General features: G+C 44.7%; 2 protein-coding genes across 2 annotated transcripts in view; both read left to right on the forward strand.

Moving 5' to 3' along the window:
• Positions 1 to 15,243, forward strand: part of PDE6B (phosphodiesterase 6B) — a 43,090-nt gene that overhangs the window by 13,525 nt on the left and 14,322 nt on the right. The window contains exons 10-11 of the mRNA XM_035097189.1: positions 433 to 576; positions 2,862 to 2,927. Coding sequence (XP_034953080.1) covers positions 433 to 576; positions 2,862 to 2,927 — 210 coding nt within the window. The remainder of the gene's footprint in view (positions 1 to 432; positions 577 to 2,861; positions 2,928 to 15,243) is intronic.
• On the forward strand, positions 3,733 to 7,102 carry LOC132591263 (uncharacterized). The gene has a single exon (XM_060269077.1). It carries the CDS (start codon positions 4,346 to 4,348, stop codon positions 7,100 to 7,102), a length of 2,757 nt encoding a protein of 918 aa, XP_060125060.1. The 5' UTR covers positions 3,733 to 4,345.

Consider the following 15,243-nt stretch of genomic DNA (forward strand, 5'->3'; position numbering starts at 1 on the left):
AATTTTTGACCTCACACAGGGCACCATATTACCAAGGTCCACCTCTGTATCATTCCCTCCAGTAAGGGGTTTGTAGTTGTTCTTTTTAATTTGCTGCTGGGTTGCTGTTTTTTTACAGCATTTTTGTTTTTAAAATAATTATATATATATATATATATATATATATATATATATATATATAAACAAAACTTTATTGATTTTTTTACAAATTACATTTTTGTTTTTAAAATAATGATATTGCTAGTCTGTTTTTAACTTGTGGTGTTAGCCACCTTGACTGTAGGAAGGCAGAAAAAAAATCCTAATAATAGTTAATAAACACATACATATCACCACCGTATTAGTACTGTTCTTTAAGAGGCATTACTGGGATCTGGGAGAGGTACAACTCCTGTTGCAGCTGTAATAGTAACTTTTGTTTTATTTCCCAAGTCCTTGACACAATTCCTTGGCTGGTCTGTGCTCAATACTGATACCTACGATAAGATGAACAAACTGGAGAATCGAAAGGACATCGCACAGGACATGGTGCTCTACCATGTGCAATGCGACAAGAATGAAATGCAAGCAATACTGGTATGGTTCTTAAAGCCCTTGTTGTTTTTTTCCTCACTCCACTTGTTAATATTTTAAACATTCAAATCCAGGCTTCTCCCCATTTCCACTGTTGCCAATCATTTCAAATTAGTGTTCTAGGACAACCTCCACCCCCATTTTTTTTTTTACTTTAATCATCATTTTCGGGAAACCAGTGTTGCTTTCACCCTGCCACAAATCAGGTCCTCCCTAATAAGAGGGCAGGTGTTGCGGTGGAACCTGGCAATCAGACCCTGCGTTGTGGGTGGGAACATTGGAGCAGCCACAACACCCTATTGGTGGTCCCTTGATCCTGGGAGCAATTGGGCTAGAGGGGCACCAGTCAAAGCGACCGAGGGACCACAACTTAACCCGCTGCACGTGTCCCTGAGCTTCCTCTTTTGGGTTCAGGGCATCGGAAGACCTGCCCACCTCTCCCTATGTTTAGGGCTTGCGCTTGACCTTGTTATGCCGTCGTGTGTCGCCTGTCGTTGGGACAGGGGCACGGCAGGAATTTTCCCCATTTGGTTGATTGGCTGGTGCCACTTGGGTTTCGCCTGCCGCGTAGCAACCGCCACAACTTGTAAGGTTGCGGATAGGCTCTGGTTCTGGTGATAGGGGTGGCAGGATGCCTAGCCAACCCTATGCGTTGGGTATTCCTTTAAGATGGAATCCACGGACTCATGGTTGGTCTTCCCCATGCGGGGTTGTGCCCTGAGCCTGAGTCCAGGGCTCATCTGGGTGGAGGTCGAGCAGGGCTCCTGCTTGCCACCGTCCCAAAAACCAAACCAAAAATTTGAGTTGATCTGAATTTATTTCTTGGGGATGGCTAAAAGGTCTCCACACGCAAAAACTGGCAACACTGAAATAGAAACTCACACATCCATGAGCCCTGATCTTGCAACCACATGACAGATATCCAAGTACAGTCATACCTCGGTTTAAGTACGCCTCGGGTTAAGTACGCTTCAGGTTCAGTACTCCGCGGACCCGTCTGGAACGGATTGATCCACTTTCCATTACTTTCAATGGGAAAGCTCGCTTCAGGTTAAGTACACTTCAGGTTAAGTACTGTACGGACTGTCTGGAACGGATTAATCCACTTTCCATTACTTTCAATGGGAAAGATCGCTTCAGGTTAAGTACAGACTTCCGGAACCAATTGTGTTTGTAATCCGAGGTACCACTGTAATACAAATACATGTAATAAAGGCCCAACAGATCTTGGCTTTTGGTTTTTCACTGGAAAGCAGCACCAGAAGCCTGAAGTTTTGAGCAGAGTAGGGGGAAGTGGAGATGGCCACCCCTTTCATGTTGGCCGCTCTCCTAATTAAATCATCCTCACAAACTGCTTTGCCCCCCAGCCACCTGGGTTCTAGATGCATATTGACCTTTCCCTAGAACCCTGAAAGCATCTTGGGTGGCCAATTTTGAGTGAGAAAATGGTTGGTGGAGAAAGGGATAAACAACAAGCCCTCCTTCCCTGCCATTCCTCCATTCAAAGTGTACAGGCTTATGAGGCTGCTTTTCAATTATGTGTACTTTACCCATTGAAAAGAATATTTGCTTCAATGCTGCAGACTGAAGGATTGAATAAACTTCCCAAGTAGGGACGAGGAGGACATGTAGAGGGAGAGAGGGCACCTTTGTAATAATTTGGGTGTTTAAGTTGCCTTTAAAGGGTTATGTAAGTTTGCATGAGGAAGAGTTGGCAAGCCTCACTCAGTAAGCGCCTTTAAATATATACTTAAAAAACCCAAATATGTCTGTGCGCAGATAAAGTTGATCTCTGTGACTGTGTACACATTTCCATTTACTCCGGCTCTACTGCCCTCCCACTGCTGTGGGCACATTGAGTTTGAAACTGTGGACACATTATGTGAGCCACAATCCATATTTATCCTGCTGTTTCTTGAGAACGGCTCCTGTCTTATGTGTTTTCCCTCAAGCCATCTGATTTGAAAATGTAAGTCACATTCACTTCACAGTTAAGCTGAGGTGTGTACATTTGAGACAGCTGCTGCACATGCTCAGTGGGCTACTTCCTGAGTAGGAGTTCAGGGAGGCTTACAGGCACAGGGAAAACCTAATGTGTACATTAGCCTTTGCACAAGTGGTATTTCAGACACTTGTCAGTAGATGCCAGAATGACATTTGCTCAGCAGCCTCACACACTCTGTCACCAGTAGCATCCTTGTAGCATTAGATCTGCCTTAGGCACCAAAACGTCTTGGCCCATCTCTGAGTGCTGTCAGCCATAATTCAACTTCTCTATGTCTCCACAGCCGACACGACAGAAACTTGGGAAAGAGGTTGCTGAGTGTGATGAGGAAGAGCTGGCTGCAGTTCTAGTGAGTGTCCAACATGGCTTGTTCTGGGTTAATACCCTTCTTTTGAAATTTCGCAGTTAAACTTTCTCCCCTGCCAAAGTCATACAACGGAGATTATAATATGATCAGGGGAAACAACCAGGTGTGCAGGGCGTATCAGCAGTGTCCAATATCAAAGAATATGATCAATACTATTGGGGTGGACAATAAATGGCAAAAGTGGTGTTGTCTCCCAGCCCAGTTCCTGGCAGCTGGTCCATTTTTATGGTGCAGCTCTTACATGTAAAAAAGCAAAATTGATTTTTAGTGTGGGATTCCCCCAACCAACTCTGTCAGCGAAAGAATTTCTGCTTGCTTCCTCCCCTCAAAAACCCCTCAAAAGAATCTGGAAGAATCACTGTGGGGGGAGAGGGGAGGGTGTGTTGTTCTGTCTTGCAAACTTGAATGCTTGTGCAGATGGAACGATTGGAAGAACGCAACACTGAACTCCACTTGTAAAAAAGAATAGAAGGGAGGGAGAGCTGTTCTTTACTTTAATGTTACTTCTTGGTTAAGTGTTGGTTCTATTGTCAATCTTTTTCACTCACTTGGAGGTTGGGTTGTGTAGAAAATAGCACTATTTGGGCTCCTAAGAATACAGGGTAACTAAACTTCCAGTAGCTACTTCAATTGCTGGCTGTGACGGATTGGCCTGGTGGGCAAAAGAACTCCAGGGTGCAGAGAGTTAAACCCCAACCTCCTGGATAAATGACGCATTCCATTCCTGAGGGGCGGGACTGCCAGGAGTTTAAAAGGAATGGGAGGGAGTTAATTCGGTTGAGAGAGAGTTGTGGGAGCGAGGGAGAGGTGGTTAGGCAGTTGGCAGTTGGGAGTTAGGGAGTTGGTAGAGAGTGGGATGCAGGAGCTGTATGAAGAAAACTGTGTTAAATAAAAAGAAGATTTGTGCTTTTAAGAACCAAAGAAACTCATGTTTAGAAGTTAAATAATAAAGTCAAATGTGCTTAAACGTTCACTGACTCGGCAGTGTCTCAGTACCTTCAGAGGTGTGACAAAGAGGGGAGAACAAAGCTTTCCTGGGGAAGAGGAAACTGTTTGCTGTTTCTCCTGTCATACAAAGGGCTGGTTAGCGAAGCCGAAGGAGCCACATAGTTGCCTAAGGGAGAGGCACACTGTAGCTGTAGGGAACCCAGGGAGGAAGACCCCACTGGTGGCCATAGGTTTCGAACGCAGAGCCTGAGGTACTCTGGAGACAAGTCCAGTTTGGACTCTGGAGGTTTTTTTTTTTCTCCCGTTTGTGGAGAAGCACAGGGAGAGCCTCTGAGGTTTAAGCAGTGAGGTGGGGGATCCATCACATTATTGGTGGCAGCGTCGTGATCTGAATCCACAACCAAAGTTGAAGTTTGTGGGAGTTTTAAAACGATATTTTCCAGAGAAGGAAAATGGCACATTTAAGAAAAGCAAGAGAGGCTAAAGGGGATGAGAGGACAGAAGGGGCTGAGGGGAGCCCAAATTCTGAATTAGAGCTTATGAGATTGAGAATTGAGATGTCTAGAATTGAAAGTGAAAAGGAGAAGGCTAGGATTGAAGTTGAAAGGGAAAAGTTAGCGGCTGAGGAGAGAATGCAGTCTGAGAAATTAAAAACACAATTGGAGCAGGAGAGATTGCAAGCAGAAAAGGAGATGCAGCTGGGGAGAATGCGTTTGGAAGAGATTCAATTGAGAGGAGAGGTATCTCCAAATAGAGAAAATGTGGAGGTTACCTCAGCAAACCTCAAGAGATTCCCAAAATATGTAAATGGGGATGATGCCGAAAGCTTTCTATTCAGTTTCGAACGCATTTGTCAGGAATTAAAAATAGCTGAGGCGGACTGGATGATGTATCTGAGGCCTCAAATATGTGGCATCTTGAGTGAAATATACTCAGACTTAAGGGATACTGAACTATCCAGTTATGAGATATTTAAGCAGCGGGTGAGAGTACGCTGTGGGCTAACTGCTGATCAAAGCCGAAAAGCCTTTAGAGAACTAAAAAGAGGTCCCAAAGAGACATTTTCTCAGCTGGCAAGCAAGCTAGATCGTTTGCTGGACAGGTGGATTCAGGGGAGCGGGGTGACCAGCTTCCAAGAATTAAAACAGCTAATTTGTGTGGAGCAGTTTTATAAACATGTCCCTATGAATCTACGCTGGTTTATTAAAGACAAAAGGCTGATGGATGTGTCCAAAATGGCTTTAATATTAGATGAGATTGAAGGAGATTGTCCTGAAATGCTGATTCCAAGGCAGTGGCCAAAGAACAGGCAGATGAAGCCTTATGAAAAAGGGGAGAAAGCTGACCGGGCTCCTGACAAAGTAGACACTCCAGTAGTCAGAAAAATATCTTGCTATTTTTGTGGATTAGAAGGTCACATAAGATCAAGATGCCCGCAATTAGCAAAAAAACAAAATGCCAACACGGCTACCAAGTCAGTGAAGTTGCTAACCCAAGCTGAGGTAAAAAAATCACCTCAGGAAAGTAACCCCGAATCAACTGTCAGTGCCTCAGAGACTGTGGCTAACATAAGGCAGGTCTGGAGAGCTGATCAGGGGATTAATAAAGACTTTATGGAGCCAGTGATTTTAAATAATCAAGAATATTTGGGTTTACGTGACACAGGTGCAGAAGTGAGTCTGGTTAGATCACACTGTGTGACACAGGATCAGTACCTTAAAGACCAAACTTTTAGTCTAAAGGGAATATGGGGACCTGAGTTCGAGGTTCCGGTAGCAGAAGTGGATATAGTTTATAATGGCATGAGGAGAAAATGGAAAGTGGGCGTCTGGGATAACATCGATACACCATTTCTGATAGGCAATGATGTAATCAAGCCTGAATTTAAGGTTCAAGTTGTCACTAGAGCCCAAACCGAAGCAAAAGGGAATCCATTAACTGCAGTAGAAGAGGCCCAAGCCGATCCTGAGGGGAATGGAATGTTGGGGAGAATGTCAGTTGTAACCACCATAACTGCCAACAGGGCCCAGTTCCTGGCAGAACAGAGGGAGGAGGAAACTCTAAAGGGATTGTGTGGAGAAGCTAAAGGGCAGTACAGCACAGTGGTGTCAGTAGAAAAGCCCAGGGTTTCTTGTATAAAGGAGGAACCATTAATTAGTAAATCTGAGAGAGGCAAAACTGCAGCTGGGTGGGAAAGCAAAGAGCAATCGGTGATGCCAAAGAAGATCAGTCTGCAAGAGCCGCAATTGGCACAGGATGCCCCCACAACAGCGCATTTTGAAATAAGCCAAAAGGAGAGAGTCCAAGACCAAATTTACTGGACTGCTATAAACAAAGACACCAGAGGTTCTAAAAGGGAGAACAGTTTTATTTTAGACCTTGGGGACAGAGCCCTAAGATTACCAGAGGAGATTCCTCTGAGGGAGAACAGAGATAAGACTGTGTTCAAAGTCAATGGAAATGATTTAACAAGACAGAGCTTACCTAAGGAGCTCATAGCCGACTTGGGTATGAAGGAGGTGTTGCCACTTGGCGGAGTTAGCTGTGTAGGGACTGCAAATAACTTTCTGCAAGCCAAAGAGCTTGGTAAAAAGAAGGAGGGAACAGCAGCCTCGTCTGTAACACCTTATCCTAACCACCAACAGTACAGTGTGGATGAGCGTTGCCAACCATTTGTGTTAAGTTTCGACTTGATTAGTCAGGAGAGCGGATACAGCCCTTCTGAGCTGGCTGATGGACAGCAAACCAGTGCACTGTTACATCTATTACTGCCTGAAAGGAAGGAGGAAGAGAGCGTGGCACATCCAGTGATTATATCTAGCATACTGGAGCTGCCTTGCTATGTGCCAGAGACTGAAAGGCAAGCTGTAAGCAGAGTGCACAGGGCACAGCAGTGCTTGGAATCAGGGGGTGCATTCCTAATTACAAATGGGAATCCCTTGCATGGCAAAAAGGAAGCTCGAAAATGCCAAGATGCTGCGCATCCGTCATCTTGTTGTCCTGCTGAGGCCGAATATGATCCTGGGGGGAGTCGGAAACAACGAGAGGCCCACAGGAAAATGATTGCCCGAAAGCGAAAGTGGCTTGAGATTTGCTTGCGCCGGACTATTGCACCGAGAGGCATGTTCCAGTACCATCTGAAACTGTCTGCAGAGTCGTCAGTGCAAGGCAGAAGATCTGCTCAACGCATGGCCGGTGCAGCGCAATGAAGGAAAAGCGACGCGGCAGGAGGAGGAAAAAGGACTTGTTAAAGTGCAACAATTTTCTTCCAATGCAGAGTCGTCAGGAGTCCCACTGACTAACACAGCTAAAGACAATCTTATGCACCACTTATCGAGACTTATTCCTTCTAAAGTCATAATTGACTGGTGGGAGGAGGGTTTCTTTTTATTTATTAGGTGTCGCAAGAAGAATTGCTGAGAACAAGTGCCTTCATCATTTGGGGAGAATCTATTGTGCTTTTGTTGAAGGTGACAACTTGATCTTTTTATGACAGCAGTGTATTTCAATGTTGCTAGAATTTTGAAAATGTTTTTGATGGTATGGTATCAATTCTGTTTTGGTTGGGACACATAAATGTTTAGTGTATAATTTTTGGGGAAAACCCTGATTTTTGAATAGAAGGAAAGGTTTAATTTTACACTATATATACATAGGTGGGTATTATTGGGAAAATGCATTCTATTTCTTTTGAAATGTTAAAGTGTATAGTGCATATGTAAGCGTGTATATCTGAAGTCTAGGTTAACTGCAGGTATAGGGGTAAGTTTAGCAGGGGAATTGAGAGTTGCAACACAGGTTTGTGTAAACAGCGCACCTGGGGGGAAGGTAAGCCAGGAAATTCACGACTCTATCTCCCTGCTTCGGCATTACTCTGATATTTTTGAGTATGCCTGCGCAAGGGTTTTCGGGGGAGGGGAGAAAATGTGACGGATTGGCCTGGTGGGCAAAAGAACTCCAGGGTGCAGAGAGTTAAACCCCAACCTCCTGGATAAATGACGCATTCCATTCCTGAGGGGCGGGACTGCCAGGAGTTTAAAAGGAATGGGAGGGAGTTAATTCGGTTGAGAGAGAGTTGTGGGAGCGAGGGAGAGGTGGTTAGGCAGTTGGCAGTTGGGAGTTAGGGAGTTGGTAGAGAGTGGGATGCAGGAGCTGTATGAAGAAAACTGTGTTAAATAAAAAGAAGATTTGTGCTTTTAAGAACCAAAGAAACTCATGTTTAGAAGTTAAATAATAAAGTCAAATGTGCTTAAACGTTCACTGACTCGGCAGTGTCTCAGTACCTTCAGAGGTGTGACAAAGAGGGGAGAACAAAGCTTTCCTGGGGAAGAGGAAACTGTTTGCTGTTTCTCCTGTCATACAAAGGGCTGGTTAGCGAAGCCGAAGGAGCCACATAGTTGCCTAAGGGAGAGGCACACTGTAGCTGTAGGGAACCCAGGGAGGAAGACCCCACTGGTGGCCATAGGTTTCGAACGCAGAGCCTGAGGTACTCTGGAGACAAGTCCAGTTTGGACTCTGGAGGTTTTTTTTTTTCTCCCGTTTGTGGAGAAGCACAGGGAGAGCCTCTGAGGTTTAAGCAGTGAGGTGGGGGATCCATCACATTATTGGTGGCAGCGTCGTGATCTGAATCCACAACCAAAGTTGAAGTTTGTGGGAGTTTTAAAACGATATTTTCCAGAGAAGGAAAATGGCACATTTAAGAAAAGCAAGAGAGGCTAAAGGGGATGAGAGGACAGAAGGGGCTGAGGGGAGCCCAAATTCTGAATTAGAGCTTATGAGATTGAGAATTGAGATGTCTAGAATTGAAAGTGAAAAGGAGAAGGCTAGGATTGAAGTTGAAAGGGAAAAGTTAGCGGCTGAGGAGAGAATGCAGTCTGAGAAATTAAAAACACAATTGGAGCAGGAGAGATTGCAAGCAGAAAAGGAGATGCAGCTGGGGAGAATGCGTTTGGAAGAGATTCAATTGAGAGGAGAGGTATCTCCAAATAGAGAAAATGTGGAGGTTACCTCAGCAAACCTCAAGAGATTCCCAAAATATGTAAATGGGGATGATGCCGAAAGCTTTCTATTCAGTTTCGAACGCATTTGTCAGGAATTAAAAATAGCTGAGGCGGACTGGATGATGTATCTGAGGCCTCAAATATGTGGCATCTTGAGTGAAATATACTCAGACTTAAGGGATACTGAACTATCCAGTTATGAGATATTTAAGCAGCGGGTGAGAGTACGCTGTGGGCTAACTGCTGATCAAAGCCGAAAAGCCTTTAGAGAACTAAAAAGAGGTCCCAAAGAGACATTTTCTCAGCTGGCAAGCAAGCTAGATCGTTTGCTGGACAGGTGGATTCAGGGGAGCGGGGTGACCAGCTTCCAAGAATTAAAACAGCTAATTTGTGTGGAGCAGTTTTATAAACATGTCCCTATGAATCTACGCTGGTTTATTAAAGACAAAAGGCTGATGGATGTGTCCAAAATGGCTTTAATATTAGATGAGATTGAAGGAGATTGTCCTGAAATGCTGATTCCAAGGCAGTGGCCAAAGAACAGGCAGATGAAGCCTTATGAAAAAGGGGAGAAAGCTGACCGGGCTCCTGACAAAGTAGACACTCCAGTAGTCAGAAAAATATCTTGCTATTTTTGTGGATTAGAAGGTCACATAAGATCAAGATGCCCGCAATTAGCAAAAAAACAAAATGCCAACACGGCTACCAAGTCAGTGAAGTTGCTAACCCAAGCTGAGGTAAAAAAATCACCTCAGGAAAGTAACCCCGAATCAACTGTCAGTGCCTCAGAGACTGTGGCTAACATAAGGCAGGTCTGGAGAGCTGATCAGGGGATTAATAAAGACTTTATGGAGCCAGTGATTTTAAATAATCAAGAATATTTGGGTTTACGTGACACAGGTGCAGAAGTGAGTCTGGTTAGATCACACTGTGTGACACAGGATCAGTACCTTAAAGACCAAACTTTTAGTCTAAAGGGAATATGGGGACCTGAGTTCGAGGTTCCGGTAGCAGAAGTGGATATAGTTTATAATGGCATGAGGAGAAAATGGAAAGTGGGCGTCTGGGATAACATCGATACACCATTTCTGATAGGCAATGATGTAATCAAGCCTGAATTTAAGGTTCAAGTTGTCACTAGAGCCCAAACCGAAGCAAAAGGGAATCCATTAACTGCAGTAGAAGAGGCCCAAGCCGATCCTGAGGGGAATGGAATGTTGGGGAGAATGTCAGTTGTAACCACCATAACTGCCAACAGGGCCCAGTTCCTGGCAGAACAGAGGGAGGAGGAAACTCTAAAGGGATTGTGTGGAGAAGCTAAAGGGCAGTACAGCACAGTGGTGTCAGTAGAAAAGCCCAGGGTTTCTTGTATAAAGGAGGAACCATTAATTAGTAAATCTGAGAGAGGCAAAACTGCAGCTGGGTGGGAAAGCAAAGAGCAATCGGTGATGCCAAAGAAGATCAGTCTGCAAGAGCCGCAATTGGCACAGGATGCCCCCACAACAGCGCATTTTGAAATAAGCCAAAAGGAGAGAGTCCAAGACCAAATTTACTGGACTGCTATAAACAAAGACACCAGAGGTTCTAAAAGGGAGAACAGTTTTATTTTAGACCTTGGGGACAGAGCCCTAAGATTACCAGAGGAGATTCCTCTGAGGGAGAACAGAGATAAGACTGTGTTCAAAGTCAATGGAAATGATTTAACAAGACAGAGCTTACCTAAGGAGCTCATAGCCGACTTGGGTATGAAGGAGGTGTTGCCACTTGGCGGAGTTAGCTGTGTAGGGACTGCAAATAACTTTCTGCAAGCCAAAGAGCTTGGTAAAAAGAAGGAGGGAACAGCAGCCTCGTCTGTAACACCTTATCCTAACCACCAACAGTACAGTGTGGATGAGCGTTGCCAACCATTTGTGTTAAGTTTCGACTTGATTAGTCAGGAGAGCGGATACAGCCCTTCTGAGCTGGCTGATGGACAGCAAACCAGTGCACTGTTACATCTATTACTGCCTGAAAGGAAGGAGGAAGAGAGCGTGGCACATCCAGTGATTATATCTAGCATACTGGAGCTGCCTTGCTATGTGCCAGAGACTGAAAGGCAAGCTGTAAGCAGAGTGCACAGGGCACAGCAGTGCTTGGAATCAGGGGGTGCATTCCTAATTACAAATGGGAATCCCTTGCATGGCAAAAAGGAAGCTCGAAAATGCCAAGATGCTGCGCATCCGTCATCTTGTTGTCCTGCTGAGGCCGAATATGATCCTGGGGGGAGTCGGAAACAACGAGAGGCCCACAGGAAAATGATTGCCCGAAAGCGAAAGTGGCTTGAGATTTGCTTGCGCCGGACTATTGCACCGAGAGGCATGTTCCAGTACCATCTGAAACTGTCTGCAGAGTCGTCAGTGCAAGGCAGAAGATCTGCTCAACGCATGGCCGGTGCAGCGCAATGAAGGAAAAGCGACGCGGCAGGAGGAGGAAAAAGGACTTGTTAAAGTGCAACAATTTTCTTCCAATGCAGAGTCGTCAGGAGTCCCACTGACTAACACAGCTAAAGACAATCTTATGCACCACTTATCGAGACTTATTCCTTCTAAAGTCATAATTGACTGGTGGGAGGAGGGTTTCTTTTTATTTATTAGGTGTCGCAAGAAGAATTGCTGAGAACAAGTGCCTTCATCATTTGGGGAGAATCTATTGTGCTTTTGTTGAAGGTGACAACTTGATCTTTTTATGACAGCAGTGTATTTCAATGTTGCTAGAATTTTGAAAATGTTTTTGATGGTATGGTATCAATTCTGTTTTGGTTGGGACACATAAATGTTTAGTGTATAATTTTTGGGGAAAACCCTGATTTTTGAATAGAAGGAAAGGTTTAATTTTACACTATATATACATAGGTGGGTATTATTGGGAAAATGCATTCTATTTCTTTTGAAATGTTAAAGTGTATAGTGCATATGTAAGCGTGTATATCTGAAGTCTAGGTTAACTGCAGGTATAGGGGTAAGTTTAGCAGGGGAATTGAGAGTTGCAACACAGGTTTGTGTAAACAGCGCACCTGGGGGGAAGGTAAGCCAGGAAATTCACGACTCTATCTCCCTGCTTCGGCATTACTCTGATATTTTTGAGTATGCCTGCGCAAGGGTTTTCGGGGGAGGGGAGAAAATGTGACGGATTGGCCTGGTGGGCAAAAGAACTCCAGGGTGCAGAGAGTTAAACCCCAACCTCCTGGATAAATGACGCATTCCATTCCTGAGGGGCGGGACTGCCAGGAGTTTAAAAGGAATGGGAGGGAGTTAATTCGGTTGAGAGAGAGTTGTGGGAGCGAGGGAGAGGTGGTTAGGCAGTTGGCAGTTGGGAGTTAGGGAGTTGGTAGAGAGTGGGATGCAGGAGCTGTATGAAGAAAACTGTGTTAAATAAAAAGAAGATTTGTGCTTTTAAGAACCAAAGAAACTCATGTTTAGAAGTTAAATAATAAAGTCAAATGTGCTTAAACGTTCACTGACTCGGCAGTGTCTCAGTACCTTCAGAGGTGTGACAAAGAGGGGAGAACAAAGCTTTCCTGGGGAAGAGGAAACTGTTTGCTGTTTCTCCTGTCATACAAAGGGCTGGTTAGCGAAGCCGAAGGAGCCACATAGTTGCCTAAGGGAGAGGCACACTGTAGCTGTAGGGAACCCAGGGAGGAAGACCCCACTGGTGGCCATAGGTTTCGAACGCAGAGCCTGAGGTACTCTGGAGACAAGTCCAGTTTGGACTCTGGAGGTTTTTTTTTTTCTCCCGTTTGTGGAGAAGCACAGGGAGAGCCTCTGAGGTTTAAGCAGTGAGGTGGGGGATCCATCACATTATTGGTGGCAGCGTCGTGATCTGAATCCACAACCAAAGTTGAAGTTTGTGGGAGTTTTAAAACGATATTTTCCAGAGAAGGAAAATGGCACATTTAAGAAAAGCAAGAGAGGCTAAAGGGGATGAGAGGACAGAAGGGGCTGAGGGGAGCCCAAATTCTGAATTAGAGCTTATGAGATTGAGAATTGAGATGTCTAGAATTGAAAGTGAAAAGGAGAAGGCTAGGATTGAAGTTGAAAGGGAAAAGTTAGCGGCTGAGGAGAGAATGCAGTCTGAGAAATTAAAAACACAATTGGAGCAGGAGAGATTGCAAGCAGAAAAGGAGATGCAGCTGGGGAGAATGCGTTTGGAAGAGATTCAATTGAGAGGAGAGGTATCTCCAAATAGAGAAAATGTGGAGGTTACCTCAGCAAACCTCAAGAGATTCCCAAAATATGTAAATGGGGATGATGCCGAAAGCTTTCTATTCAGTTTCGAACGCATTTGTCAGGAATTAAAAATAGCTGAGGCGGACTGGATGATGTATCTGAGGCCTCAAATATGTGGCATCTTGAGTGAAATATACTCAGACTTAAGGGATACTGAACTATCCAGTTATGAGATATTTAAGCAGCGGGTGAGAGTACGCTGTGGGCTAACTGCTGATCAAAGCCGAAAAGCCTTTAGAGAACTAAAAAGAGGTCCCAAAGAGACATTTTCTCAGCTGGCAAGCAAGCTAGATCGTTTGCTGGACAGGTGGATTCAGGGGAGCGGGGTGACCAGCTTCCAAGAATTAAAACAGCTAATTTGTGTGGAGCAGTTTTATAAACATGTCCCTATGAATCTACGCTGGTTTATTAAAGACAAAAGGCTGATGGATGTGTCCAAAATGGCTTTAATATTAGATGAGATTGAAGGAGATTGTCCTGAAATGCTGATTCCAAGGCAGTGGCCAAAGAACAGGCAGATGAAGCCTTATGAAAAAGGGGAGAAAGCTGACCGGGCTCCTGACAAAGTAGACACTCCAGTAGTCAGAAAAATATCTTGCTATTTTTGTGGATTAGAAGGTCACATAAGATCAAGATGCCCGCAATTAGCAAAAAAACAAAATGCCAACACGGCTACCAAGTCAGTGAAGTTGCTAACCCAAGCTGAGGTAAAAAAATCACCTCAGGAAAGTAACCCCGAATCAACTGTCAGTGCCTCAGAGACTGTGGCTAACATAAGGCAGGTCTGGAGAGCTGATCAGGGGATTAATAAAGACTTTATGGAGCCAGTGATTTTAAATAATCAAGAATATTTGGGTTTACGTGACACAGGTGCAGAAGTGAGTCTGGTTAGATCACACTGTGTGACACAGGATCAGTACCTTAAAGACCAAACTTTTAGTCTAAAGGGAATATGGGGACCTGAGTTCGAGGTTCCGGTAGCAGAAGTGGATATAGTTTATAATGGCATGAGGAGAAAATGGAAAGTGGGCGTCTGGGATAACATCGATACACCATTTCTGATAGGCAATGATGTAATCAAGCCTGAATTTAAGGTTCAAGTTGTCACTAGAGCCCAAACCGAAGCAAAAGGGAATCCATTAACTGCAGTAGAAGAGGCCCAAGCCGATCCTGAGGGGAATGGAATGTTGGGGAGAATGTCAGTTGTAACCACCATAACTGCCAACAGGGCCCAGTTCCTGGCAGAACAGAGGGAGGAGGAAACTCTAAAGGGATTGTGTGGAGAAGCTAAAGGGCAGTACAGCACAGTGGTGTCAGTAGAAAAGCCCAGGGTTTCTTGTATAAAGGAGGAACCATTAATTAGTAAATCTGAGAGAGGCAAAACTGCAGCTGGGTGGGAAAGCAAAGAGCAATCGGTGATGCCAAAGAAGATCAGTCTGCAAGAGCCGCAATTGGCACAGGATGCCCCCACAACAGCGCATTTTGAAATAAGCCAAAAGGAGAGAGTCCAAGACCAAATTTACTGGACTGCTATAAACAAAGACACCAGAGGTTCTAAAAGGGAGAACAGTTTTATTTTAGACCTTGGGGACAGAGCCCTAAGATTACCAGAGGAGATTCCTCTGAGGGAGAACAGAGATAAGACTGTGTTCAAAGTCAATGGAAATGATTTAACAAGACAGAGCTTACCTAAGGAGCTCATAGCCGACTTGGGTATGAAGGAGGTGTTGCCACTTGGCGGAGTTAGCTGTGTAGGGACTGCAAATAACTTTCTGCAAGCCAAAGAGCTTGGTAAAAAGAAGGAGGGAACAGCAGCCTCGTCTGTAACACCTTATCCTAACCACCAACAGTACAGTGTGGATGAGCGTTGCCAACCATTTGTGTTAAGTTTCGACTTGATTAGTCAGGAGAGCGGATACAGCCCTTCTGAGCTGGCTGATGGACAGCAAACCAGTGCACTGTTACATCTATTACTGCCTGAAAGGAAGGAGGAAGAGAGCGTGGCACATCCAGTGATTATATCTAGCATACTGGAGCTGCCTTGCTATGTGCCAGAGACTGAAAGGCAAGCTGTAAGCAGAGTGC

Source organism: Zootoca vivipara, chromosome 16 (assembly GCF_963506605.1).
Source record: "Zootoca vivipara chromosome 16, rZooViv1.1, whole genome shotgun sequence".
In the NCBI taxonomy this organism is placed as follows: domain Eukaryota; kingdom Metazoa; phylum Chordata; class Lepidosauria; order Squamata; family Lacertidae; genus Zootoca; species Zootoca vivipara.

Bases quoted from the DNA above. Each gene is read 5' to 3' on its own strand.
- LOC132591263 (XM_060269077.1), top strand. From the start codon at position 4,346: ATGGCACATTTAAGAAAAGCAAGAGAGGCTAAAGGGGATGAGAGGACA.